At 39.0% G+C, this 25,588-nt stretch overlaps 2 protein-coding genes across 6 annotated transcripts; one reads left to right on the forward strand and one right to left on the reverse strand.

The window, feature by feature from the left end:
- Positions 1 to 31: 31 nt before the first annotated feature.
- Positions 32 to 11,493, forward strand: luc7l (LUC7-like (S. cerevisiae)). 5 transcript variants are annotated; one of them, XM_065949546.1, is made up of 12 exons: positions 42 to 252; positions 1,363 to 1,433; positions 1,745 to 1,828; positions 2,403 to 2,497; positions 2,677 to 2,775; positions 3,062 to 3,172; positions 3,321 to 3,464; positions 3,554 to 3,730; positions 9,446 to 9,534; positions 9,621 to 9,650; positions 9,742 to 9,903; positions 10,320 to 11,493. In XM_065949546.1, the coding sequence occupies exons 3-12, from the start codon at positions 1,819 to 1,821 to the stop codon at positions 10,438 to 10,440; spliced, it is 1,038 nt and encodes a 345-aa protein (XP_065805618.1). In that variant the 5' UTR covers positions 42 to 252; positions 1,363 to 1,433; positions 1,745 to 1,818; the 3' UTR covers positions 10,441 to 11,493. The 5 variants fall into 5 exon arrangements, with proteins under 5 accessions (XP_020493229.2, XP_065805618.1, XP_065805619.1 ...); XM_065949547.1 differs by having other exon boundaries at positions 1,786 to 1,828; XM_065949544.1 differs by having other exon boundaries at positions 1,363 to 1,828.
- On the reverse strand, positions 11,275 to 25,157 carry eps8l1b (EPS8 signaling adaptor L1b). The gene is made up of 19 exons (XM_065949533.1): positions 25,018 to 25,157; positions 23,889 to 23,968; positions 23,380 to 23,538; positions 23,111 to 23,260; positions 21,986 to 22,068; positions 20,441 to 20,553; positions 20,113 to 20,168; positions 19,900 to 20,029; positions 19,711 to 19,799; positions 19,552 to 19,626; positions 17,454 to 17,602; positions 16,252 to 16,396; positions 15,598 to 15,629; positions 15,401 to 15,503; positions 14,779 to 14,904; positions 14,497 to 14,650; positions 13,225 to 13,390; positions 12,838 to 12,970; positions 11,275 to 11,953 (listed from the first exon to the last, which is right to left on the reverse strand). Exons 2-19 carry the CDS (start codon positions 23,916 to 23,918, stop codon positions 11,867 to 11,869), a joined length of 1,980 nt encoding a protein of 659 aa, XP_065805605.1. The 5' UTR covers positions 23,919 to 23,968; positions 25,018 to 25,157; the 3' UTR covers positions 11,275 to 11,866.
- Positions 25,158 to 25,588: the final 431 nt, after the last annotated feature.

Consider the following 25,588-nt stretch of genomic DNA (forward strand, 5'->3'; position numbering starts at 1 on the left):
ATGTGAGACAACGGGCCCTGTCGTCATTTCCCTAATGTAAAACGGAAACTGGATAGTCCACGAATTAGGAAAGGGCTTCAAGAGGGGATGCTTGGACGAATGACATTTTTTATCACCTAACAGGAACGTAAAGGAACTGTTTTCGGCTGCTTAAATTTTCATTAAGCGCTATCGACGGAGCACCGACAACAATGTCTGCCCAAGCTCAAATGAGAGCCCTGCTCGACCAGCTGATGGGAACAGCGAGGGATGGTGAGTCGCCGTAGCATGCTAGCTGTGCTAGCTAGCTAGCCAAGATGGAGCCACTGCTGAGGCTGGCTTGTGTTGGTGTGTGAGGGGCAGACCTGCATGAATGGATGTACTGCAGAGGGCTGGTTAAAATAATATAACGTTCACTACTAGCGTCTACGGATTAACGTTGAGAAATAATGTTTGTATCCACTTTGGGGTATTTTGATTTGTTTAAAATGTCACATTTAGCTCGATGAACGTCTTTTAACGTGAATACGTAACCAGTAGCTAAGTTAGCTAACGCTGTTGTGTTTTGTGAAGTTGCGGATCGACCCAAGACAAGGCGCTAAATCACTGAGCTTTCAACCCTAAAATGTATCGATCAGGACAAGAATCCAGTAGATGATGTCTAAGATAATCTAATGCTAATAGTACTACTCATTATAGACTATGAAAGACCTCACAGGCTTCACGTTACATTAGGCCAACATGTCTCTGAATTAACATAAACCTTTATCATTTATGTTTTAAAACTTAAAAGTTAGAAAAAGTAAAAACAAGTTTCTTTTGTAGAATCAGTCTCAACACGTTTTTGAAGTATCTAAGTGATAGTGGTGTTGAATCATTTTTGACAATTTATAAAACATGTATTGAATATTGTATTCAAAGGTGACCACATTTTTTATTAAAAAACTTCTGTCGCTAAGAAGTCACGTAGAAAGAGTAAAAAGTACAATGTTTTTACAATTTAGAATGTAATGAAAGCATTACACATATATATATACTTTAAATAAGAATCTTTACTTGAGTTTACTGAACAGTTTGTAATATGGAACTTTTTTAAATAACCATCTATCACCCTTTGGATACAGACATTAAAAGGTAAACAATCTGTCTGATTGTCATGGTCAGTAAAAAGCAGCAAAGACTGCTCTGCCAGTCTTAAAGCTTCATTCTGACTACAGCCCTGTTGGTCATCTGTAACAAGTTGATCATTCAATTTGTACTGTTAGAGTGAATTTGTGGTGTGAGTTTGTGGGTGTATGTGTTATAAGATTTATATCAAATTCTTCCCATACATGTGTTGCATACAAACTGAACAATTGTGGCCCCTTTATTTTATTCATTAAGGTTCAGTGTATCTTTGCCAGCCTACAACAATCTGCAAAGGAGTTGCAGAAAAGCCTCATGTTCATCGAGCCGTGAGTCACACATAATTTTTAAAGCTGTTATGATGAATATCCAAACAATTTGTTTGCCTTCCGGAAGTTATTGTAGCCTTTTTAAATCACTCACAAATGGGTATATCTTCAGTGGCACTAGAGTTACAATTTGGAGTAGTTTTAAGAAGCTTGAGCTAAGACGTCTGTCGCGCTGAGTCCAAACGAGTTTTTTTCCAGTTGACGTCTGTTTTCAGAAGGCAATTTTAACAGTCATCGAAGCAAAAAAAAAAGAAGTTTGCACACATCATTTACAATCTGACTTGTGTATGACTCCCAACTTCTTACTACAGGTATGGGCAAGAAAACTGTTCCCATTTATACTTTTCTACAGCGGGTTTAAAATTCTGCAGCTGAGGTCTTGAAGATGCAGAAGGGTACAGTATGTGGTGCAGATCGCAGTGTGTATAAACTACATTTTTTTCCTTGGATTTCCTTTTACATTTTTGTTTTTCTTTTTATTTCAATGTTCAAAATATAAATGTATAAACTCCAATTCTTCACATGTACAGAATGGACATTGAGCCTCATCACACTTTAAACTCTTGAGGCTCTCACATTGCCTCATTATTTTGTTTTTTTGTTATTCTTTTGGAAAGGTAAGCGTGATGAAAAAAAGAAGTTAAGTATAAAGTCACACGTTATTTTTTTGTCTTTAATGTTGACACATAAATAGATAATCAACAAAGTCAAGCAGAGTAACATACTAATACAGGTAAATAAAGCATTACATCAAACAAATATATGTTCAACCCTGACCATCAGAATCAGGAGAAATGATTTCTACTCTGTTAAGTGGGCACAGAATGCTCAGATGCAGTTTAAGTTACACAAATCTGCCCAATAAATGTAGTGCAGTTACAGTTTCATGTTTTAGAGCACTGGATACTTCGCCCCGGCTAACAAGTATGTGAGGTCTTTCTCACTGGTGGTTTTTTTGGACTGTTTCAGGCGATGAGACACGACAGAGGGTCAAGTTCACCGACGAGCGAGTCTGCAAAAGTCATCTTCTGAACTGCTGTCCACATGACATCCTGTCTGGAACTGTAAGTAATCCCTCATTACCCCTAGACCATGATCATTTATTTTACAGCGAATCTGGAAAAATAAAAGAAGATGAACTGCATTATGTACAAAAATTGTAGACTGTTAAATTGACATGAATAAATGTTATTGAGCTTTGATTTGTTTCTGTTTAGTTGATGTCTTCTTGTGTTTTTGATAGCGCATGGATCTGGGGGAGTGCACAAAGATCCACGACCTGGCACTACGAGCAGATTATGAAATTGCATCCAAGGAGAGAGATCTGTTCTTTGAGCTTGATGTGAGTGAGACTCTCCTTAAGATAAGAATTATCAACACCCTTGAAGTCACTCTGGCTATTTTAAACTGATTCTCTTTCTTTCTTTTTTCTATTTTATGTGGGTTATTTAGAGAAGTAGCTGAAAGCATTCACACACTGGTTGTTATGAGAACACTGCTTTTATTGAGATAATAGCTGTAAAATTAGCATAGGCTCAAAAGGTTTTTATTTATTACGTGCATGCTAATCTAGCAATTCCAAATATCTAATTATTTTTTTTGGTTGACAAATGTTCCCTCTCCTTTAGGCGGTGGATCACCTGGAGTCATTCATTGCTGACTGTGACCGAAGGACAGAACTGGCAAAGAAGCGCCTGGCTGAGACCCAAGAGGAGATCAGCGCTGAGGTGGCAGCAAAGGTGTGTGACGCAAGGCATTTAAACATTTGTGGGCCAGGAAATCACATTCACAAGTTGGTTATCCACTGAGTATTTCATTTTCTTATGCCACCTCCAGTCCGGGAGGATAAACTCATGTTCTAATTGTTTTCTATGTTCTGTGTTGCAGGCAGAGAAAGTTCATGAGCTGAACGAGGAAATCGGGAAGCTGTTGGCCAAGGCCGAGCAGCTCGGAGCCGAGGGAAACGTTGATGAGGCTCAGAAGGTTCTGCAGGAAGTGGAGAAAGTTCGCACGAGGAAGAAGGATGCAGAGGTAAGAAAGGGGAAATTTGCAGGATGTTCTACATCAAAGGCTGCATTGTCTTAACTAAAAAGTCCACCTTCTGATCCTTAAATCCTCAGGAAGAGTACAGAAACTCAATGCCAGCCTCCAGCTTCCAGCAGCAAAAGCTTCGGGTTTGTGAGGTGTGCTCTGCCTACCTGGGTCTCCATGACAACGACCGCCGCTTGGCTGACCATTTTGGTGGGAAGCTTCACCTGGGCTTCATCCAGATCAGGGAGAAACTGGACCAACTAAAGGTATTTCCCTATTTTTTTTATTTTTTTTTTATACTTTATTTTTCATTTTTGTTTTACAAGAAACACAGAACAAGTGAGGACTAAAGTAAGACAGTATGAATAAGATCAAATACAAGAATGTAAAAGGCACAGGTACAGTACTTAATGGATGGTACATTCTAATGAAACAATATATATTTACGAGTCTTTATCTTTGTATAAATCCTATTTTCTCCAATATTCTTCTCCCTTCTCCTTTTGAAGTCGCAGGACAAAAGTCATTTTTTCCATAAAGCTGATGGAATTCACAATTTTCCTCAAAAGTCTCATGGTAGGAGGTTCCTCTGGAGCCAACATTTAGTAATCGCTTTTTTACTTGCCACCACAGGGAAACTTTAAAAGGTATATGTCCTTTTTACCAAGACCTTCTGGAATTTTCCCGAGGTAGAGGGATGTGAAAGAGAAATCCAATGTAATGTTCAGAGTCTCTGCGATTAACAGTTTCACATCTTTCCAGAAGGGCTCTAGACGTGGACAAGACCAAAAAACATGTACACAGTCTGCCGAGACCACTCCACATTACCTCCAGCAAGAGGCTGGAGAACCACTAAATTTTGACTTCTGATTTGGGGTAATAAAAAATCGTATCAGATTTTTCCAGCAGAAGTCTCGCCAAAAAAAATAATTTGTTGAAGTGGATTGATTTTTCCAAATCTGAAGCCATGCTTCTTGTATATTAATACATTGGCCTCTTTTTCCCAGCGCTGTCTAACATAACCTGTTGTATCTTTGTTCATTAAGGTAAAACCTTTATAGAATTTGCCAGTTATGCCTTTGGTACTGTTTGAATCATAAGCATCAATAAATATTTGTTTTATTATAGTGGGTTCGGCTAAATCTGGGATCTTTATTTCCTTCAGAAAAAAGTGACGAATCTGTAGGTATCGGTAAAAATCCTCTTTACCCAACTCATAAGACTGACGCAGATCCTCAAAATTCTTTAGGTTTCCTTTTTGTATTATTCTACAGAAGGAGGTGATGTCTCGTTTAGTCCATTGTTTGTACTTATGGTCCTGTAATGTCGGCCAGCTTAATAGACCGATCTCCCTGCGAAGCTGAAATCTCTTAACTACTTCTGACCATATTTTCCAAGAGAAGCTTACACGGTGATTTTGTAGCTGGATCACTTTGTTAAATCTGTCAGGACAGCCCAACACTGACTGAATAGGTATATCTATTAAAGATAGCTCAATGTCTTTCCATTTAGCCTCATAGGTTGGGTTACACCAACACACCAAAGGTCTCAACTGAGCGGACACATAATAATCCTTAAAACAAGTCAGAGCCATGCCCCCCCTCTCCCCCGGCTGTTGCAGAGTGGAATATCTCACTCTTGGTCGTTTATTATTCCATATGAATCTTGAAAGGTGTTTATCCCACTCCCTAAATTGTTTAGCGGGGACCTCTATTGGCAGTGCTGTGAATAAGTATAGTAACCGTGGAAGAATGTTCATTTTGATTGTACGGATGCTACTGCCAAGGTCGAGGGGGAGCAGGCTCCACCTCCCCAGATCGTCATATATCCTCCGATTCAGCTGTTTGTAATTAACATCATATAGTTGTGAAAGATTTTTTGTGAAGAGGACACCAAGATATTTTATTTGCGGTTGATACCAACTCAATCGGTGCCTGTCCATTAATTGCTTTGAAGGAGCAAAGCCGAAGGTCAAAACTTGTGTTTTTTGGATGTCGAGTGTATAACCAGAGTATTGATGATATTTCTTCAGGATGTCCATAAGCAACGGAATACCAGATTCAGGATTTTTCATTGTTACAAGAACATCATTTGCGTACAGGCAAATTTTGTTTTCATCTCCACCTATGGTTATACCCTCCAGAGCGGTCTCCTCTCTAATAGTCTGCGCAAGCGGCTCTATAAAGAAATTAAATAGTAAGGGACTTAGTGGGCAGCCTTGCCTACATCCTCGTTGGAGAACTATTCGGATCGAGAGACACCCGTTAACTTTTATCCTCGCCGTAGGAGAAGAATAGAGCATTCTTATGCATTGTATAAATATATCATCAAAACCAAATCTTTTCAAAACCTGAAATAGGAAGTCCCATCCTACAGAATCAACGCCTTCTCAGCATGGAGGCTGAGAATGACTGCACTTAATGATTGATTGGAGATTTGATTAATGATATGGAGGGCTCTTCTTATGTTGTCGTGCGTTTGCCTTGTACCTACAAAACCTGTCTGATCCTCATCTATCAAGGAGGGCATTATTGTGTTTAGTCTCTTCGCTAATATTGCTGCATACACCTTATAATCTACGTTTAAAACACTTATTGGTCTATAACCTTTGCAGTCTGTTTTATCTTTACCCTCCTTCAGTATGACTGAAATAAATGCCTCGTTCCATGATGGTGGGAGAGCTCCACCCCTTAAAGTATAGTTAAAAGAGGCTTTTAATAAGGGAATCAGAGACTGTCTCATGTACTTATACCATTCTGGAGGGAATCCGTCACAGCCTGGTGATTTATTGGCATTTATATTTGAGATTGCACTATCAATTTCCTCGGTAGATATTTCAGTGACTAGCTTGTCATTTTGTTTTTTACCTATAGAGGGAAGATCTAATGAAGCAAGAAATTTTTGAATTGTGAGTCCGTCTGCTCTGTCCGGTTGTGTGTAAAGTAGTGTATAGTACTTTTCAAATGCATTTTGAATTTCCTCTAATTTATTAGTAAACTTATTTGTAACAGGGTCCCTAATTTTGTGAATTGTATTCTCAGCTAGCTGTTTTCTAAGTCTCCATGCAAGCAACTTATGAGCTTTAGATCCTGCCTCATAATATCGTTGTTTCATGAATCTTAATTTCTTTTCAATTTCCTCACTAAGGATTTTATCTATCTCCTGCTTAACAGGCCTCATGCTCAAGTATACTTGGGTCCTTATCAACAGAGTGAAGTTTCTCCAGGTTTCTAAGTTGTTCCTGCAAGTCTGATAGCTTTTTAGCTCTAATCTTTTTAAGCCTAGCACACTTAGCAATGATTTTTCCCCTAACATATGATTTTGCTGCATCCCATAAAATTGCAGGGCTGGCCGTTCCATTATCATTATGTTCTAAATAAGTTTCTATTTCCTTAGCCATTTCAGTTTTGAATATGTCACTATTTAATAAACCTGTATTTAGCCGCCAATGAGTGATTTTTGGACTTCTCTCCAGGTGAAACTTCATAGTTAATCCAGCATGATCAGAAAGGTCTCTCTGTCCTATTTTGCAGTCTTTGATTTTATGGCAATCTCTGCTAAACATGAAGATGTAATCGATTCTGGAATAGACATTATGTCTTGCAGAATAAAAGGTGAATTCACTATCATATTTGTGTAGATATCTCCATATATCAACAAGACCCAGTTCTTGTAGAATTTTATTGATTTGTTTTTCCAAGAGACTCTTTCTTCTCACCCTGTTAGTTGTGTCTAATTTATGATCAAGGAGTATATTGAAATCCCCTGCACATATGCATGTACCATATGTTTCTGCAGCAATAAGGCTAAATATCTCTCTGAAAAAGGTGATGCTGCTGCCTGGGGGTGCATATATGTTACAAAGAGTGACTTCTTCATGCTCAAGCTTACCCTTTACTAAAACAAATCTACCCTCTTTGTCTTTATGTTCTGAGATTAGTTCAAAGCAAACTGAATTTGAAATAAGAATAGCTACTCCTGTTTCCTTCCCCGTTCTGTGTGAGGAAAAAAAGAATTTCTAAAGCCCATTTTCTTTAACTTCTCATGTTCTGTGTTAGACAAATGGGTTTCCTGCAAAAAAGCAACATTGATGTTTTCTCTTTTTAGTTTTGTAGCAATTTTGCTTCTTTTGATGGGATTGTTTATACCATTCACATTCAGAGACTGTATATTATAGTACTGCATGTGTATCATTCACCATAAACATATTAACCTGTACCTGTGAAAATCCAGTGCCAGTCCTCACACGAAAAACAAAACAAGATAAAACTCACTGAACTTGTGAACAGAACCATCCTAATACCAAACAGGTCTTCCAGTTCAGAGGATTCCTTGCAACCTCTTTATGTGGAGGGGGAAAGCCACTAGGTGGGGCCACTCGGTAGTAGCCTACTTAGAAAAAAAAAGGGGGGGGGGGGGTATCACCAAATTAAAAAAAAAAAAAAGAAAAAAGGGGGGTTGTAGAAAAATTGGGTGGCTTGTTGTGAGAATCACCTGCATCGTTCATTGTTCCAACATAAATTTAAGGGGAGGTCCCAGATTGCCGATTAGTCTTTGTTACTAGCTCATTATAATCACAGCAGAGTAGGGTATTTCTCTTTCAGCCAAAGGGCCAATAGAGAACATATAAACATTTCTCCATGGAGAAGGGCAAAGGCATTACTCATCAACTGGGGCATCCTCTCGGCCCCGCCTCTGAAACTCCTTCAGCCTCTCACGTATGCTCCCTTGGTAGTTGTGCGCGTTCCCAGCTCGTCGAGTCCCTGCTGTACTCCATGGCAAGAGTTCGTTAATAGACTCCACTATGATGTCCTTGGATTTCCTCGTAGGTAGCAGTCCCACTGTGAATCCACGTCTCCTTAGATCCTCCGAGGCTTCCTCGGCACTGTTGTACGTGACCGCGCCTGAGTCGAAGTGTATGCGCATCCGGGTCAGCGGTGTTTGAAAACGAATCTTCTTTTCTTTTAGTACTCGTTTAATTGGGTTGTACTCTTTCCTCTTCTTTTGCACATTCTCTGCATAGTCGTGGTCGAAAAACACTCTTTTTTTCTTGAACATGAATAGATTTCTTCCATGCAGCGTGGAGGACTTTCTCCTTGATATTAAACTGTAGAAACCGGACCACTGTTGAGTGCGGGGCTGTGCTCGTAGGAGGCTGGGGGCCGAGTGCCCTGTGAGCTCTCTCAATTCCCAAACTCTTTTCACCGCACAGGCCCATGCTTTCCCCCAGCTCCGACAAAATCATACTTTCCACAAAGCGTGACATAGAAGAGCCCTCAGCGTTTTCGGGGATGCCGTAGATCCTTATGTTGTTACGTCCTTCTAAGTCCGTTACCTTCTCCTGAAGTCGCTTTTGACTATTTAGCAGCTGAAAGAGAGTGTCTTTTACTCCAATGTCCCAGTCATCCTTCCCTGCCATGTTCCTCTCCATGTCTCCCAGTCGTTTAACCACTTCCTCTATCTTGACGCTAACTTGTTTGTCGAATTTTACCTTCCTGTCTTCCACAAAATGTATTCTGACCTGCGACAGTTCTTTTTTCATTTCTGATTTAAGGTTGTGCATGCCTTCAGCTACCACTTAACTCACAACTTTTTTGAGGGAGCTAAGTGCAGCAGGTGAGGTCTCGTTATCAGTCGTGTCGCCATTATCACCTGTGAGCGTTTCGCTAGTGTTGCCTTCGTGTCGAGTTTCGGGCTCGACGTAGCCCCGAGTCGTTGTTCTCCCCTTCTTAGTTTTGTCCCCACTCATCGTTCTTTGAGTTTAAATTACTTCAACCTTGTTAGAAACTTGAATTAAGGGGTATTACCTTCTTATGCTGCCATACTACTCGCCAGGCCACCGGAAGTCCTGTATTTCCCTATTTTTGTGGGAGTGACATTCAGTGAACTATAGAAAAATACTTGTGTATTTAAACTCTTCCAAGGTTTGACTGAAAATGGTTTCACCACTTATTGATGCCTGCATTTTGATTTTTGTTCAGAAAACTGTGGTCGACAAGCAGGAGAAAAGGAATCAGGAGCGCCTGAAGAGACGAGAAGAAAGGGAGAAGGAGGAAAGGATGAAGAAGAAGTGAGTACAGTGATTACAATCCCTATGATTTTTTTTAATAAGTTTTATTGCCCAAATTCTGATTCTGGTATCTCTCCCCTTCATAGGACCAGATCACGCAGCAGAGAGCATAGAAGGTATGAAAGCTGCTCCACTCGTCCACATTATAAATCAACGGTTCTATATAAGGAGCTATGTGAGCTAAATTTATAACTCTTCATTTACCAGGTCCCGGTCTCGTGACCGCCGAAGGAGGCGCTCTCACTCCTCGTCCCGGGACAGGCGCCGCACGCGCTCACGCTCCAGGGAGAGGAGGAGGAGGCATCGCAGCCGCTCCCGCTCCCGCAGCCGAGGACACCGTCACAGCCACGAGCAGAGCTCCAAGCACAAGTAAACCCTTACCTAAGATAACACTTTTCACATTAAGCCTCTGCAGAGTCTGAAGCACTTAAGTCACTGAGTGCCCGTGTTTTGTTTTTACAATTGAAGCACTTTACTTTTTAGGCAAACACTTAAAGATCTAGATTTGTGTGTGTGAGGAGGGGTAAACCAATCAGTGCCTTAGCTAACAAATGCAACTGTCTACATGAAGATAAATGAAGACACACCTCATCTTTGTATTTTGCTTATGACTGGAAGTAGTGTGTAAATGTTTTGGTCTCTGGAACAAGCATTACCATACATCTTAACTAAACCTCTTTAGAGTGTTGGAACTTCTCATTTGGCTTTTTTCCAAATACACTTTTGCATCCTTAATTCATTGTAATACGACACTCTAATTTCCTTAAATGTCTTGTTCGCCCCAGGTCGTCCAGGGACCGAGAGCGCTCCTCCAGAGACCGGTCACGGGAGCACGACAGGCGGGATGGTATGAACGGCAGGTCGGACTCCCGCCGGGCAGACGACAGGGACATGGGAGACCTTTGAAGACCAAACAACCATCAGACACCACGCATCCTCCTCTTGTCTCACCTGTCTGTCCATTTCTAATATTCTGATGTCTCTTGCCTGCCTCCTTTGTTTGCTTCCAGAGTGTACACAAACCTGAGATATTCTATTGATTACATTTTATAGCTTCCAGATGTATCAGATTGAAACTGAAGGGAGTGGGAGGGTTAGTCATGATCAGTAGTGGAGTGTGTTGTAGCCCACATCTGTAATTTGGTGGCTGTTTGTATCCAAAATGTCTTGTTATAAATGATCCCAGCAGGAGAAGAAACAGTAAACTGATAGTCTGAAGCCTGACACTTAACCGACTCATTTTCATTTCTTGCTCACTGATGCTACTTCTAGAGACAGAATCTGTCTGTAAATATGATTTGGGCCTACTGATTGTCATGGTGTGAAGAGCCTAGTCCTCTCAAGCTTTCTTTGTGATCTTCTTTATTAAGGTTTGGTTGTTTTTTTTATCACCCGTTCTTGAATGTCTGTCCACTTATACGTAGTTTGATAAAACCCAGTTCAAGTTATAGATACTCATTTGGAAACCAAAAGGTTTTGAAGTTGCTCATTAGTATCAACCTTATTTTCTAATTGTTCTATTTTTTTTTTTTAAGTTTTATTTCATGCAGTCAGTAGTCAATGAAACCTGTTGGATTGAGAGTCTGGCCAGTAAAAGTCAAATCTTGTTTGAAGTCTCTTCTTACATCATGTGTTTTGGTTTTGATTTATTGTATTTAAAAAAATAAAATTAAAAAAAAGGTAAATTCTGAGTCATTGTTGGCATGTGAAGAAGTAGGTACAAAAATGAAACATTGGAAATTCTGAGCTATTACTGTACATTTGTTTTTATTCAAGTTGATCATTATAAATTTTGCCCCATTTCTGATTTTTGTTTTTTGTGTGTGTATAGATTTATAATTGCAAACAGATTTGAATGGATACATTGTGTTACCTAATGTGTGGAGTCATATCTGTTTATGTTCTGCTGGAAATCTTTCTTTCAAGCCTCAATTAAAAAAAGTCCCACCATTTTAAGAATTGTCTGCTCTTTTTTTTTTATCACGTGTTGATCATGGCTTCAATCAAGTATATTACAAACAAGATAAATACATTCTGTTTAAGTTAGTCTAAACCTAAAGAAAGAAAGCTATTCACAGCACAATCAACAACATACATTACAAATGGTATTTGAAGGTTAAATATTTGACTTGATCAGTGCCGGTCGGCATCAGAAGCTGACGTCTCAAAGGTTTGGTTTTAAGATGAGATTATGACGTTTTAATGAGCCATATGTCAACGGGGAGGGTGAAGTCACTGTCACATTTGATCTCTGGTGAATTTTATTCAAACATTCAGGAGTTGACTCTGAAGTGATCGAAGAAGACGATCCTTCATCTCAAACTCCTGCTGCTCACAGTGTGCTGCTCTCCTCCTTCAGATCCACCTTCATTTTCTGTTTCTCCATCACCTCCTCCAGTTCTGTGGCTCTCCTGGCATCCTGGGAAAAGAGAGGAGCACATGGAAAAAAAGGTTATGTTGTTGTTTTAACAAGAAAGCGATGTGTTGTGCAAAGCGCTGTATAATATAAGCAGCTGATATGTTCACGAGTTAAAAATGATTGGGAGGTGTTAACTGGACCTCATGGCTGACTCAAGAGCTTTACTGATGATTTCACAAATAGTTTAAAGCAAGTTGCAAACAGCCATGACACAATTAACCATCTAAACATGAGTTAGCATAGTCTCACGTTAGCATCAGTCAGATGGACAGTTCACAGCCATTTTTAAGTTTCACAGAATAAACTACCTTTGAACAATTTCTCCATGTAAATGATACATTTGATAATTCAAGTAATGCAGCTAAGAATGGATATCCTAGTCCCTATAGGTGGCATTAAGAACATACATAATAGGTATGAATCACTCAAGAAAAAGTTTATCGGTAATTGAATTAATATTGATGAAAAAGTAAAAAAATGTGCAAAATACTGATTTGTCTTTGACTATGAAACTTCAGAAAACATGCTGATTTAACATTTACAACAGAAACCCTGCATCTCCCAGAAAGTTAGAAAAGTTTTTGTCTTATAAATAACTCTTACAAGGACCTGTGTGTAAGACTGTCATTTTAAGTTATCCTATTTTAAGACGCCTTTTACTGTGAATGTTTTTTATCTTAAAATGATGTGCTAAAAATGTATAAATATTCTGATTCATCATAAGAAAATAATAGTTTTTTAATTATGTTATTTTTTTTGTTTGTTTAGTTAAACCAATTATCAAGTTTGAAAACCTTAAACATCGATTGAACTCGTTCTCATGCACTCACTGTCACTGGTTACTGCAATGGGCTTTTTGCTTCTTTAATAGTCCTTTAACTCACCTCCAGCAGTGCTTTCTGCACAGTCAGCTGGCTGTACACTCTGGCGCCCTCATCTGGAATCACAGCTCGTAGCTCCTCCTTGTTTAGAGAGAAGAGCTGAGCACCTGTCAGTACTCCTAAACATGTCACCGTCCTGAAGAACGAAAGAAGCACATATAACTCCAGAGTCATAAACTAGAGAAACAAAAAAAAGTCTGCACCTGCTTTTCCATCTTTCTTTGCTTCACATTAAGATATTATTCACCCAGGGAATCTCTTTTTTAAACTGGTAATGTAAAAAAAACGAGGTCAATCATATTGTCCTCCTAAAGAATAAATAGCATTTTACTGGCAGCCCTCCCAGTGTGTAAACAGGTCTGCGGTCAGCAGCTGTGTGACGTCACTCACGGCTCACTGAAGCCCTTCCCTCGCAGCCACTGGGCCACCTCGTCTGGAGGAGAGTGGTAGTCCAGAGGCACGGAGGTCTCTGCAGAGCGAGGGATGTGCAGAGGTTTGTTCAGGTTGCTCTTTCCATTGGTCAGCCTCTGCAGCAGCTCGTCGTTCACCAACATGACTGAAACATTCAGAAGGACAGTGAAGCCTTAAAGCATTTTATACACCAATGATACTAAAACAATTCAACAAGAGTGGTTCTGAAACAACCACAGGCAAATTAGTCACCCTCAAAGTAGATTTTACTAATATGCAATCAAGTATGAGTTTAGGTGTAACTTTTTGGGTATACTATGGAAGAAGCCATAAGGCATCCATACAATTTATGTTAACAGTTTTCCCATGATTTGTGGTTGTTTTCTCAAGATCTCAGCTTATTAACTTGTTATCTCGAGAAAACAACAGCAGTTTTCACGAATAACAAGTTAATTTCAGTTATTTATTTTGCTAACACCGATTTTCACCTAATAATTTGACCATGCTAGTGAGAGGAGAAAAGCTTTTTTATACGTTTGTTTTTTTATACGTTCGTTTACGTTTTGTCAAGATCTCAAGAAACTAACAGGAAGGTGTTCATTATCACAGGAACAGTCAATCAAATGTATTGATTTATGTCCACTCAGGGCTTCTGTAGTGAACGTTTTCAGTCAGATATTATATCTATTTCAGGTTTGTTTTATACCATAACACGATTCTATTACACAATTCTGTTCTATTGTGAGGCTTTATTTAATACTTGACTTTTATCTCTTGATAATATAAGTTTGGTGTGTAATAAATCATTTATATATATCTTTGATTTTGTGGTGTTGCTCTAATTACTGTACAGTATTTTAGTATATAGTCTGGTCACTTATTATTTGATGTTTTGGCATTGTTAGTTTCTGAATCTATTATTCAAGTTAAATTTGAAAAGGATTTATGTGTCACAGTAAACCCCCCATCAGTTACCCCCCTAAAGGGAATGCTTTTGCATGTAATGGCCACGGACAGTTTCTCTCTCCTGATCCGTCCTGACTGATTCTTCTCTTTGTATTCTGCTAGTGTCTTTGTCACTACTGGTAGCATGAGGCTCTAATCTCTGACTCACACACACACACACACACACACACACACACACACACACTCACACATCCACACACATGAACTATAACACAGACAAGCTGGACATCACAGCTCCATATATTGTGACACACCTACTACACAAACACACACACCGCTCAATACCTTTGTTTTCAGAATCCTCCGCAGCTGATGTGTGTTGGTTGTATGGCAGCAGGCTGCGTGGGTGCTGGGGGGAGTGGGTGGGGGCGAGATGTAAAGCAGGAGGGCTGGGTGGGACTGGGGTGAGAGTCTTTGCAGGGTTAGGCAGAATTGGAGCCTGCAGGAATGTGGAGCGGAGAGAAAAATGAGACTGGAATTCACTCAGGTATGTGCAAGTGGAAGCATACCTCTGTGTGTGTGTTGTTTGTGCACATGTGTATGTGTGTGTGTGAGTGTGTGTCTTACAATGGGGTGTTTGTTGATGACAGGGCTGTCAATGTGAGCAATGGGTTCAAGGATGTTGAAGGGGATGAATCCAACCTGGTTGAAGCGATTACGAACTTTCCACCAGCGCTTTGAGGATTCAACCACCTGAAAAATGGAGCGGGGGTTTTTGTCAGTCAAATTTCTGTGATTCCATTTCATCAATAACTGGATGTTTTCCCTATACATTTTAACAAATTACTATCACTAATCATGTTAATATAATAAATATACAGTTTCTACCACATCATCATTATTGTGGAGATGAAGTATTTCCACACACGCAATTAATATGTTAAACATCAATTAGCTATTTGTTGCTCTTTTTGCACTTGAATTGCACATTTGCACACCTCCACTTTGCACTTTAACAACTTGAATTTCCATTCTGGTACGGGCTCTTGACTGATTTTATTTGGTTTTATATTTTGCTGTGTTGTCTGATTTTCCAATTTGCTTTGGTTTATGTTTTTATGGTGATGTTGTCCTTGTGTTTCTTGTCTTCTGTGTGCTCCTGTTGCAACGCAAATTTCCCCTTGTGGGACGATAAAAAAATCTGAATCTGAATCTGAGTGTTTTTACACATATTTCTGTGTTCCTTTACCTCAACTGTCTCCCCCTGCTGCACCGACAGCTCACTGCTGTTCCGGGCGATGAAGTCATAGGTGCAGCTGTAGATTCTCTCAGGGTCTGTGGGGAGTCCGTCTCTGTAGGGGAAAGAAGACAGACGCTCTTTATCAAGCAGTCCGGAATCAACTGCAGCAGTTTAAGTGATTTTAAATCATCGCAAAGGTCACCTACGTTTCATCACTGATGTGGACATCTGGAGCTAACTGCGGTTGAGAGTGGGACAGATGTGCATGATTATAAAGCACACAAACAGACATGAACATGCAGAGCGTCATGAAGAGGAAATAGGGATGGTGGACAAAATCCCACATTTTCAAAACACACACACTAACACTTTGTTGCAAGTAAAGAAATAGGTAGGCATTTGACTCTTCAGTGTCTTGAACATACATTTCCTATATTGTGTACCTTTGTATTATATTGTGTCTGTAATTACTGTAAAAAAGAAAAACCTCCACCATAACTCATTATTTATTAAAACTGCAATATAATAATAATTAATAATATGTCCATGATAACAAAGTGCAATAACCTTGATAATGTGTTTATATATTCCATCTGACTCTTATTCATGTAAATATTTCTTGTACCTATTCTTGATATCTTACTTACATTCCTATTCTATTTGATTAATATTTTTATTAATATATTTCTACTGCTATATTGTATATTTTGGAGCAACTGTAACAATCGAATTTCCCTCTGGGATTAATAAAGTATTTCTGATTCTGATACCTTCAACCCCTTTAACACACTTCTACATCTTTTCTTTTCTCTCCTGAGTGAGTGTCTAACCCATGTCGCTCACAGGCAGGTATTCCATACCTCTTGTTTTACTCGGAGGTCTTCATGTTTGTGCTGTGACTCAACTGGATCCTCCCAAACCTGCCCGTCTGCCCTCAAGGCCTCCGGCTTCCAACCGTCCAAGAAGACAGGGCTGTACGGAGCTACAGGGCCTCTGAGCTGAGAGCTGAGAGAGAACAGAGGAGAGTCACTGCACCGAGCTTTGGATTTGACATTGTGAAGAAAAAAAAAACACATTACAGTTAATCAGAGTATCTTATCAGTTTTAATGATGTTTCATCAAATGCTTACATTTAGTTTTGAATAGAATAGAATAGAATTACGTTATTGATCCCAAACTGGGAAATTGTGGTGTTACAGCAGCAGGTTATCAGAGCAAATAAAACAATATAAGAATAGATACATAAAAAAAGCACTTAAAATATAAAAAATAAGAATAAGAAGAGATTTATATATTTAGGATTTAACTTAACATTCTTACTGGTTAAAAAAATGAAAAAATAAATACAACATGTATTTAGGCTTGTCAACTGAATGTAAAAATACTTGCTGGAGGTGAAAGTACTGGTAGCTAATTTCCTGCCTGAGAAATCTCTCTGAAAATCTTTGTTTCCCAGATTTATTATTGTTGGTTTGTATTGTTTTGGTCAGTTTCCTTTATCAATAGGTCAGATGAAGATAAACAAAGATAATCAAGAAGATAACATCTAATAAGATATTAGATGTTTATATTTATATTATAAATTATATTATATTTATTTACTATTTATTTATATTATTATAATTATAATAATATTATATTATATTATATTATATTATATTATATTATATTATATTATATTATATTATTATATATTATATATATGTTTATATTCCGTGTTAATAAGATAATATCTTATTAACATGAAGATAAACAGGAAAAGTGGGGCTGACATCACAAACCGTTCATAGGTTAGTGTTGAACCAGCAACCCGTGCGTCGAGATCTTCACCTCTTTATATGAAGTGCCTGCTTTACTGATTCAGCTAAACCAGCGCCTCCTGTTGACCTTTCATTACATCATGAAGCTTGTTTCCTCAACAGAAATGAATAAAATACCTCATGAGAAACCAGGTGTAATAAAGTAAAAATGTAGAATTGTGTTTGGAAAGTTGTATTTATTTTTTTCTTCATTTAAGCAATACTACTGTAACACAAGCTCACTCAGAGATTGTTTTACTGACCGTGGGAGCGTCCAGTTGGGACCCAGAGACGTCCACAGCTGCCTCTCCCCCTCGCTCAGAGTGTCTTGAAGCAGGGAGACAGCAGAGCTGGTCAAGGCGGGGCTGGACACTGAGGCCCCCAGACCTGGTCCCCCTGTAGTTTTCACCATCTGTACACACCATGATGAGACCAAAAAAAAAAAAAAGAGTTATTGCTCGCAGTCTGCAAACAGAGAGCCAATCATGTACATCTAGCTATCACTATGTCAAATTGATATTAGCCCTCATATTCAAACAAGTGTACCATAGTGACACTTTTGGACGCATTACATAACACATGAAAAAGTTACACAGACAGTCCCATAAATACAAGGCTGCTTCCATTCAGGTGTGCCAGTGTACACAAATCAAACACACCTGTTCCACCCTTTGATTCTGTTTCTGGAGGACTGATTCATACCTGACACACCTTTCATTCCCGGAGCACTTTAAATTCAATTCAATTCAATTCAATTTATTTTGTATAGCGTCAACTCATAACAAGTGTTATCTCAAGACACTTTACAAAAAGCAGGTAAAATACCTTACTCTTTGTCTGTTAACATTACAAAAGAGCAGGTAAAAAGACCTTACTCATTGTTATGTTACAAAAAGCAGGTAAAAGACCTTACTTATTGCTATATTACAAAGACCCGGCCTATCCATCATGAGCAGCAAAAGTTACAGTGGTAAGAAAAAACTGTCTTATTAAAAGGCAGAAATCTTCGGCCGGATCCCCGGCTCATGACGAAACAGCCTTCACAGGACTAGACTGCGCCGGGGTGAATGAAAACAGTTAAATGTATATGTGGATTTTAATCTTCTACTTTCTACAGACTTGTGGTCTTGAGAAAGAGGGTAACTTAAAACATCTTCCTGAATTTGTTATAGGAAGTAATATCTGGCTTTAGATCAAAGCAGCAGTCAGCCACAGTGTGGCATACATCCAAATAAAAGAGTCCAAATCAAATGTAAACCGAATGATTCAAATGTCAGCATCACCAAACTGCAGCAGCAGCCATGAAAACGACATCAAACAAACGATGCATTAATCAGGTGTTTAGAGTTTCAATCAGAGGGTTTGCTTGCCTTGTGTAAATACTGAATTGAACTTGTAGTTTATGGCAACATAACTCAACAACACTGACGTCTTTCCTTTATTTTGACATGACACAGGCTCACTTCTTTCACACTTATATTCAATAACATCTCAGGGACAAACAGATCTTTCTTTTGAACTTTAAACTTTAAATATATATATATATATTAATATTCTTTTTGTTAAGAAAAGCACAGTATAATTTACATAGCACATAACCTTCATTACTTAACAGACTTCCTTGATCCTCTTATAGGTATTTGTCCATTTTTGTCCCCCTTTCCTCTGGGACTTGGGAAAGACGGGTGCAGAAAGTCTGAGTCCATAATGCTTTCCAAAAATGTTCTTTTTCTTATAAAAACGAAACTTTAAATATTTAATCAAAGTAACATCAATTATACAACGTAAAGCTCCTGTAAGGATTTTTTTAGGCTTTAGAGACTTTTGACCTAAAAAAAGGAAACCAGACTTTCAGCAGAAAGATTTGTTATTGATTTGTGAATTGTCCTGATTTTGTTATGTTTTGTTCTTTCTTATTTTTTATGTTTGCATGTAATTAGTTAAAATATGATGGATGATATTTGACTTTGTATTGTTATATTTGTTTTATTTAAACTCATTTTATTGTAACTTTGTTCATCTCTTCGGGTGAGGTTTTGAGATAAGCCCTCAGTGAGTTTTTTCTCTGTCTGACTTTTCTTTCAATGATGTACACATAAATTAAAACTATAGCAGTGATACATTTGACTGTTAAGAGAAAGAAATCAGATCTTTTCTGTACGAACACATATGAAAGACTAACATCCTTATTTCTATTTTGTTCTCTTATAGTATATGGCAAGAAAATCCGGACACACTGAATATATTTAAAGATATTCATCATGTCCTACCCGGTTTGAAGCTAAAGAAGGCTTCGTGCTAACAGCTATAACAACAACAAGTTTTCCCAACAAGACCTAAGAGGTGATGATGCTCTCTCACCATATCCAAAGGTTTGAACACATGGTGAACAAGCTCCTCCGATGAAGGATTTGTGATGGTTGACTTAAGACGGGCCTGTAAAGGAAAACAGAGGAATTCATTTTTTAATATTAAAATAAAGCAAGCAAACTAAGACAGGTGAAGGGAAGGAATACACACCAGAAGACTGAAGCAGTATTTGAATTTCTGGAAGATATGGATGAACTCCTCCTCTGGTGGGGGGCGAGCCTTTGCAGTGAGTAAATCCTCTGTCGGTCCAAAGTAAAGTTTAAAAACAGCCAACAGAGTGTTTTTCAGGAATCACAACTGTGAGAGTTCAACCTTAAAAAGTCTTCTGTATCTTCTTACCTTCAGCAGTTTGCTTTTTACTTTTCTTCTTCTTCTTCTTCCTCTGGCTCAGCACTGTTGCAGCTTCCGCAGTCTGCTGCAGCCTCCCCATGAAGTTCTCGATGTCATCAAAACAGTGATTGAGGATTCCCTGAGAGAGTGAACAAGTTTGACTTTACAGATATCGAATGCAGCCAGAGTTTCGGTGAAATCATTCAGAGAGGTGACACATACCACTTCTCTCTCCGCTTGCAGGAAAGAGATGTCAAGACCGCCATTCATGCCGTTTGCTGTAGGCGAGAGAAGAGAATTCAGTTCATCCATTTTCAATCATAGCCCTGCTGCATTAGGAATCCCTGCCCCCTTTTTACCCCTGAAACCCACCCACCACCTCCCACCCTCCTTAAACACACAAATACACAAAGCAATCTCTGTTCCCCTGAAATACCTCTCCCATCTCTCAATTCGTCCTTTCACCTTCTTATCACTCCAAAAGTTTAAATCACAGCCTTTTTTTTTTTTGCTGGCATTAACACGTGAACAAAGTGTTTTTTTTTCTCACCTCTAAGTCCAGGATAAGGTGGAGGGTTAGCCGGTGGGGGATTTGGAGCGTGTGCGATGGGTGGGCTTGGGATTTCGTAGGGGTCGATCATCTCTCCTGCGCTCTGGTGAAGCCTAAAAGGACAAGAGGACACGGGTCAACCCTGCTCTCTCAAATGTTTTCCCACAGGTAACTGCTCACTCAGCAGGTAAACACCCTTCAACAAGTCACACACACTCATAACGACGCGTGTGATCGCAGTCAGTCTGATCTTCTGTGTGAAAGACATTGGTTTGTGTATCCAGCCAGGCGACGCACAATACACACCATGTGAATCCTCTGAAATTCAATCCTGAAGCCCTTATTCCACCATAGAAAAACTGTAAACACTGTCATTTTGCTTAGTCATGGCTGACGCTGCATCCCACACTTTAATCTCAATTCTCCTTTTAAACAAATGACAAGAGCAACAAGATGGTTTCAAAAGCCAAACTAAAAGTTCACTATAGATGAAAACGTCTCCTCTAGCACACACATATGTATATCCCACAGACTGCTGACTCCTCCTTTGTTTTCAATTATTCAGCATAGAAAAACACAAAAACAAAGCTGTCAATCCATTTTACCGCAGATGTCTGTCCTTCACACGTCTTTTTTCAAAGATAAGTTTTCTTATATAAGTATAAATAATCCCGCTCAGGCCCTTCGCCTGCAACCTGTCGCCGTCATCCCTCCTGCTGTGTCTCTGCTCTCTGTCACAATGGCCTTGCTATCTGCGTCACACCTTGTTAAGTTATGTGGAAACCGGTTAAACAAGTCTCTCTCTCTCAGCTGTTTACACTGTCCTCCCTCTTTCTCTCTCGCGCTCTGAGACAGGTGCATGGTGATGTGCTGCTTTGATTCAGGGGAATATTAAATCATAACCTCACTCTTGACGAACATCACCCCTCATTTAAATCACACCTTTAATGTTTGCACTGACTGTTATTCAGTGTTTGTTTTTTGATCATTTTGCATCTTCTTTTTAAACATTGCTGTACATATATAAACAACACAACTTCAGAAGGTCAACACTTTTTTATTTTTTATATTCAGGTCTAATTACAGATTTTTTTTTCCCTCAACTGTTTATAGGTTCTTGTTTAAATGTCACATATATTTTTATCCCTGCACGGGTTATGTACATTTCTTGTAATAAGTCTATTTTTAATTGCACAGTTTGATTCATCTAGGGGTATTCTTTAAATCTAGGTTAATATATATATATGTATGGGAGGGGGGCGTCGGTTTTAATGGGAGCAAAATGAGGGGAAAGCAACACAATGGGAGATAAGCCTGAATTATGATGTAATATCTGGGCTTGTCTTTTGTTTGCAGATAGAAGCAAACATACAGACAAACTGAAAGAAAACCTTTCTTCTTTTAATACCGAACTAAACAATGTATGACACAATTAAAAGTTTGACTTGCATGGGTAACTTACAGCAAATAATTTGTATTTAAAGTATCTAATAAAGCCTTTTTGATTCTTTGTTTTGGAGCATGTGATCTTGACATTCACTGTACCTGAGTTCATCAGTCACCCTCTCACTCCGGCTGTTGGAGGAACCCGAAACCGCGCGTGTGATGACGTCACAGATCTGCTCTGCCTGCGAGGAAAGAAAAAAAAAGAATCTGGAAGTGGCATCACTTGTAAAACCTGAACAAGGCTGAATATGTGAGACTGAGTCAGTGTAGCTGGCGCTGCTTGAGTTAAACAGAATGCCATAGTAACACATGAAGTTAAAAAGCTAGACTTTTATTTAATATGATTGCTTATTTGTTTTCCTTTACATGCAATCTTAAAAAGTAGGTTATACTGTTAATTCAGTCATTTATTAGTCAAGATGTTATTATTTTGTTTGTTATGTTGCCCTGTCGATAAAGTTTCTTTGAATGTCACATGACGTTATTGACCGGGAAGCTAGGCGAGCAGCAGCAAGAGAACTTCATTATCCCGTCCTTCTTTATTCCTTAGTGTTGGTCAGCAGGCGAACACAGTAAATACTGTTTTACATTGTAACAACGTTTCATTTACTTTTGGAAATAAATATGAGTCATGAAATATGTTTGTTGACATATGAACATAAAATGATTTTAGCTGAAGGCTAAAAAAAAAATTTCACACTTAAATGTAATATAAATCAAGTATATCCTCTGAAAATAACTCTGTGAGTCATGACTGTCTACAATGGGTGTAACACCTGAGTCCCACTGTCTGTGATGTTTTCAGAGTTTTCAGAGTCCTATCTTCACTTTGTTTACATCGCCGGGACGGCCGGCTGACTCCTCCCCTCGTGTATAAAAGTTGTTTAATTGAGGGACTAGAGAAAAGAAGAATAACATACTGTACTCACTGCTTAACTGTGTTTCTAGATCACGCTCATTTCAGGTAAATTTACATGCAGTGTGAAGATACGAGCATAATAAAGATCACTAGCATTAGCATGCTAACACAACAATGCAGCGCAAGTTCTTTTGGTTTCATGCTGGTGCTCAAGGGCGACATCTGCTGGATCAAAAAATCACATATAAAGTCTTTAAAGCTTGTTGTGGACATCAATATGAATCGTGGACTTTTTACTGACCGGCAGTTATAGTCCGGCCTGACACAGTGGAACTGCTGTGGTGTTTTCTTTTGCTTCCACTCACCTTTACAGTCTCACAGTTAAAAAAGAGAATGTCTGGCTTCTTCTGATCTGCACTCTGGCAAACTAAGAGGAGGAGGGATGGATGATGTTTCTCTGTGTTGATGGCGTCACAGCGGAAAAGGGATTTGAAAGAGTATCTCTCCAGCTCGTCCTGCACAAGAAGGTGTGAAAAAAATCTCATAATATGTGAAATGTAATACGTGTGCAATGCATGTATAAATGTCATCTTCTTCCCCAACCCTAAAGGCCCCATGGTGTGTCTTTTCTGACCTGGCTCTGTGTGTCCCTGAGGTGAATGGCCTCTGCTCCAACGTCCAGGAACATCTGTTGACTCCACAGCTTCTTGTTCTGAGCCAGGACGGAGAGACGCGCCTGGGCTTCCTCTACGCTCTGCACTTCCCCATCCTGGAGGGAGAATGTCAGCAGGTGCTGCATGGAAGGAGGAAGGAGGAAGAGATGAGAGGGTAAAAGAAAATACATCTTTACATATAATCTAGAAGTTGAATAATCTTTTGTATGACTTCAACTTCAACTATGAGAAGAAAAACAAAAACAACAACCACATAGAACACAGGCACATAGAATCAGACAATAGAAACAACAGACACCGTGAGAGGCATTAAATACAGAAATACAGGGGTTCATTAAGTAACAACAGAAGACTGAGAATGTATAAAAAACGTCCATAAAACCATCAACAAAACCAGAATAAAAAACACATTATCAGTCATCAGGGTCGTCAATGGCGTGACGGTTTATGTGTGGAAGATCTGACTTACGTTAACAAGATATCGTGAGATGTTTGTCATCCTTCCTCCAGGAAATGTTTAGGTTATAGCAGATTTCTATGAACACACAGCTGGAGAGAGAAGGATGAGAAGATATTTAAGGTGGAGCTACAAATGACCTCTGATCCACTCACACATGTAGCTACTTCCTGTGGTTTTCAAAGAAGTTCTTTAAAGGAGAGCAGCAGTTCATTCTTAGCCAGTCCTCCTCTAAACCAACAAGTCTGAGCCAGTATACCTCCTGAAGCAACACCCCTCGTTCAATTTTCTGTTTCAGTCTACGTCAGCCTCTCTCTCTGCTTCACTAACCTGGGATTACGACGCCTGACAGAACCAGCCGCCCAACCAGTCGGACAACAATACAGTGTGCCTCACCACTCACACTTTCTTCCTCTCGGTGAGCATCAACACCACTGGTATCGAGACGGCAAACCACCAGTATCACTTATTTTTCTTACGAGTGGTTTCATAAAGATACCTGACAAAACGTTGTTTCCTTTGAATTTGTTCAACACAGTCAGAGTCGAGCTTAGTGTTTAGTGTTGTGTTCATTGTGAATAATTTCAGAATAAAAGTCTAAGACTAATAAGAGGAAAAAAACTTGCAAGAAGCATTAGCAATATGTGCAAAGTATTCTTGAATTAAGAGCTGAAAATACATTCCTATGTCTGCACTACTGACAATTACTTTCTCTTGAATCACCGGTTAGCTTTTGCAAGACATAGTACCACCAATCCAGATCCATATAATTACATCCTGCACATATGCAACACTATTAGGGGGTGATAAATCTTGCAAAATATTCCCAATAAAAATGTCTTGAAAATAAGGACAAGAGCCGTGGCTGAGTTAAATGTACGTGTTTTATATTTCAGTTAAGCCACATGGGGAGTTTCAAATTCTAACAGAACAAAAATAAATATGAAATAATAAGTGAGTACATCGTTTTTTTTTCATTAGCAGGATCAATTAATGTACACGCAACTTGTCACATAAAACATGTGACAACATTTCACGTCTTTCAGCGCAGTTTCTGTTTCATCGTTGGATGAAAATTCAGTTCAGAATCAAAAAGTCTTATTCCACATAATCATTACAAATAGATATCTGATCAACTTACCAAGGTCGATCGTCTTCCAATACTGAATTTCTGCTGTTAACAGCTCTGTGTGTGTGTGTGTGTGTGTGTGTGTGTGTGTGTGTGTGTGTGTGTGTGTGTGTTTACACTGAGAGGGAAACCAGCAGGTATCTCACTCCTCATTCTCCTGTCTTTGGTATTGAAAGCTTTCACAGAGGTGTGTCAACTTGTGCAGTCCCGCCCAGACTACAGACCCACCTTACCTTAGAGATAAAAACATTTACTCATTCTCTTACCTGTACACTGACACACACAAATACACACATTCCACACTGGGACACATCGGGGGGGAAATACACACACATCTAAGATCATTTTTACATTTTACATTTTTTATTTGGATATTTAGCAAGGGGCCCCCCTGGCTGTGGGCTGTATGTTGGTATGGGAGGCAACACACATAAAGTTGAGTTGAGATAAAGACCTAATTCTAATTTGCCTTTAAAGGCTTTATATGTGACTTTTCACACTTTAAATGTAATATAAATCAAGTATATCCTCTGAAAATAACTCTGTGAGTCATGACTGTCTACAATGGGCGTAACACCCGAGT

Source organism: Labrus bergylta, chromosome 21 (assembly GCF_963930695.1).
Source record: "Labrus bergylta chromosome 21, fLabBer1.1, whole genome shotgun sequence".
Lineage (NCBI taxonomy): Eukaryota > Metazoa > Chordata > Actinopteri > Labriformes > Labridae > Labrus > Labrus bergylta.

Bases quoted from the DNA above. Each gene is read 5' to 3' on its own strand.
- eps8l1b (XM_065949533.1), bottom strand. From the start codon at position 23,918: ATGACAAACATCTCACGATATCTTGTTAAC. The intron at 23,261-23,379 runs GTCAGAAAAGAC...CTTCTTGTGCAG, and splicing joins TCAGGGACACACAGAGCCAG to GACGAGCTGGAGAGATACTC. The intron at 19,627-19,710 runs GTGTGTATTCCT...TTTCCTTTACAG, and splicing joins AATACTGCTTCAGTCTTCTG to GCCCGTCTTAAGTCAACCAT.
- luc7l (XM_020637573.3), top strand. From the start codon at position 192: ATGTCTGCCCAAGCTCAAATGAGAGCCCTGCTCGACCAGCTGATGGGA. The intron at 2,498-2,676 runs GTAAGTAATCCC...TGTTTTTGATAG, and splicing joins ATGACATCCTGTCTGGAACT to CGCATGGATCTGGGGGAGTG. The intron at 3,173-3,320 runs GTGTGTGACGCA...TCTGTGTTGCAG, and splicing joins GCGCTGAGGTGGCAGCAAAG to GCAGAGAAAGTTCATGAGCT.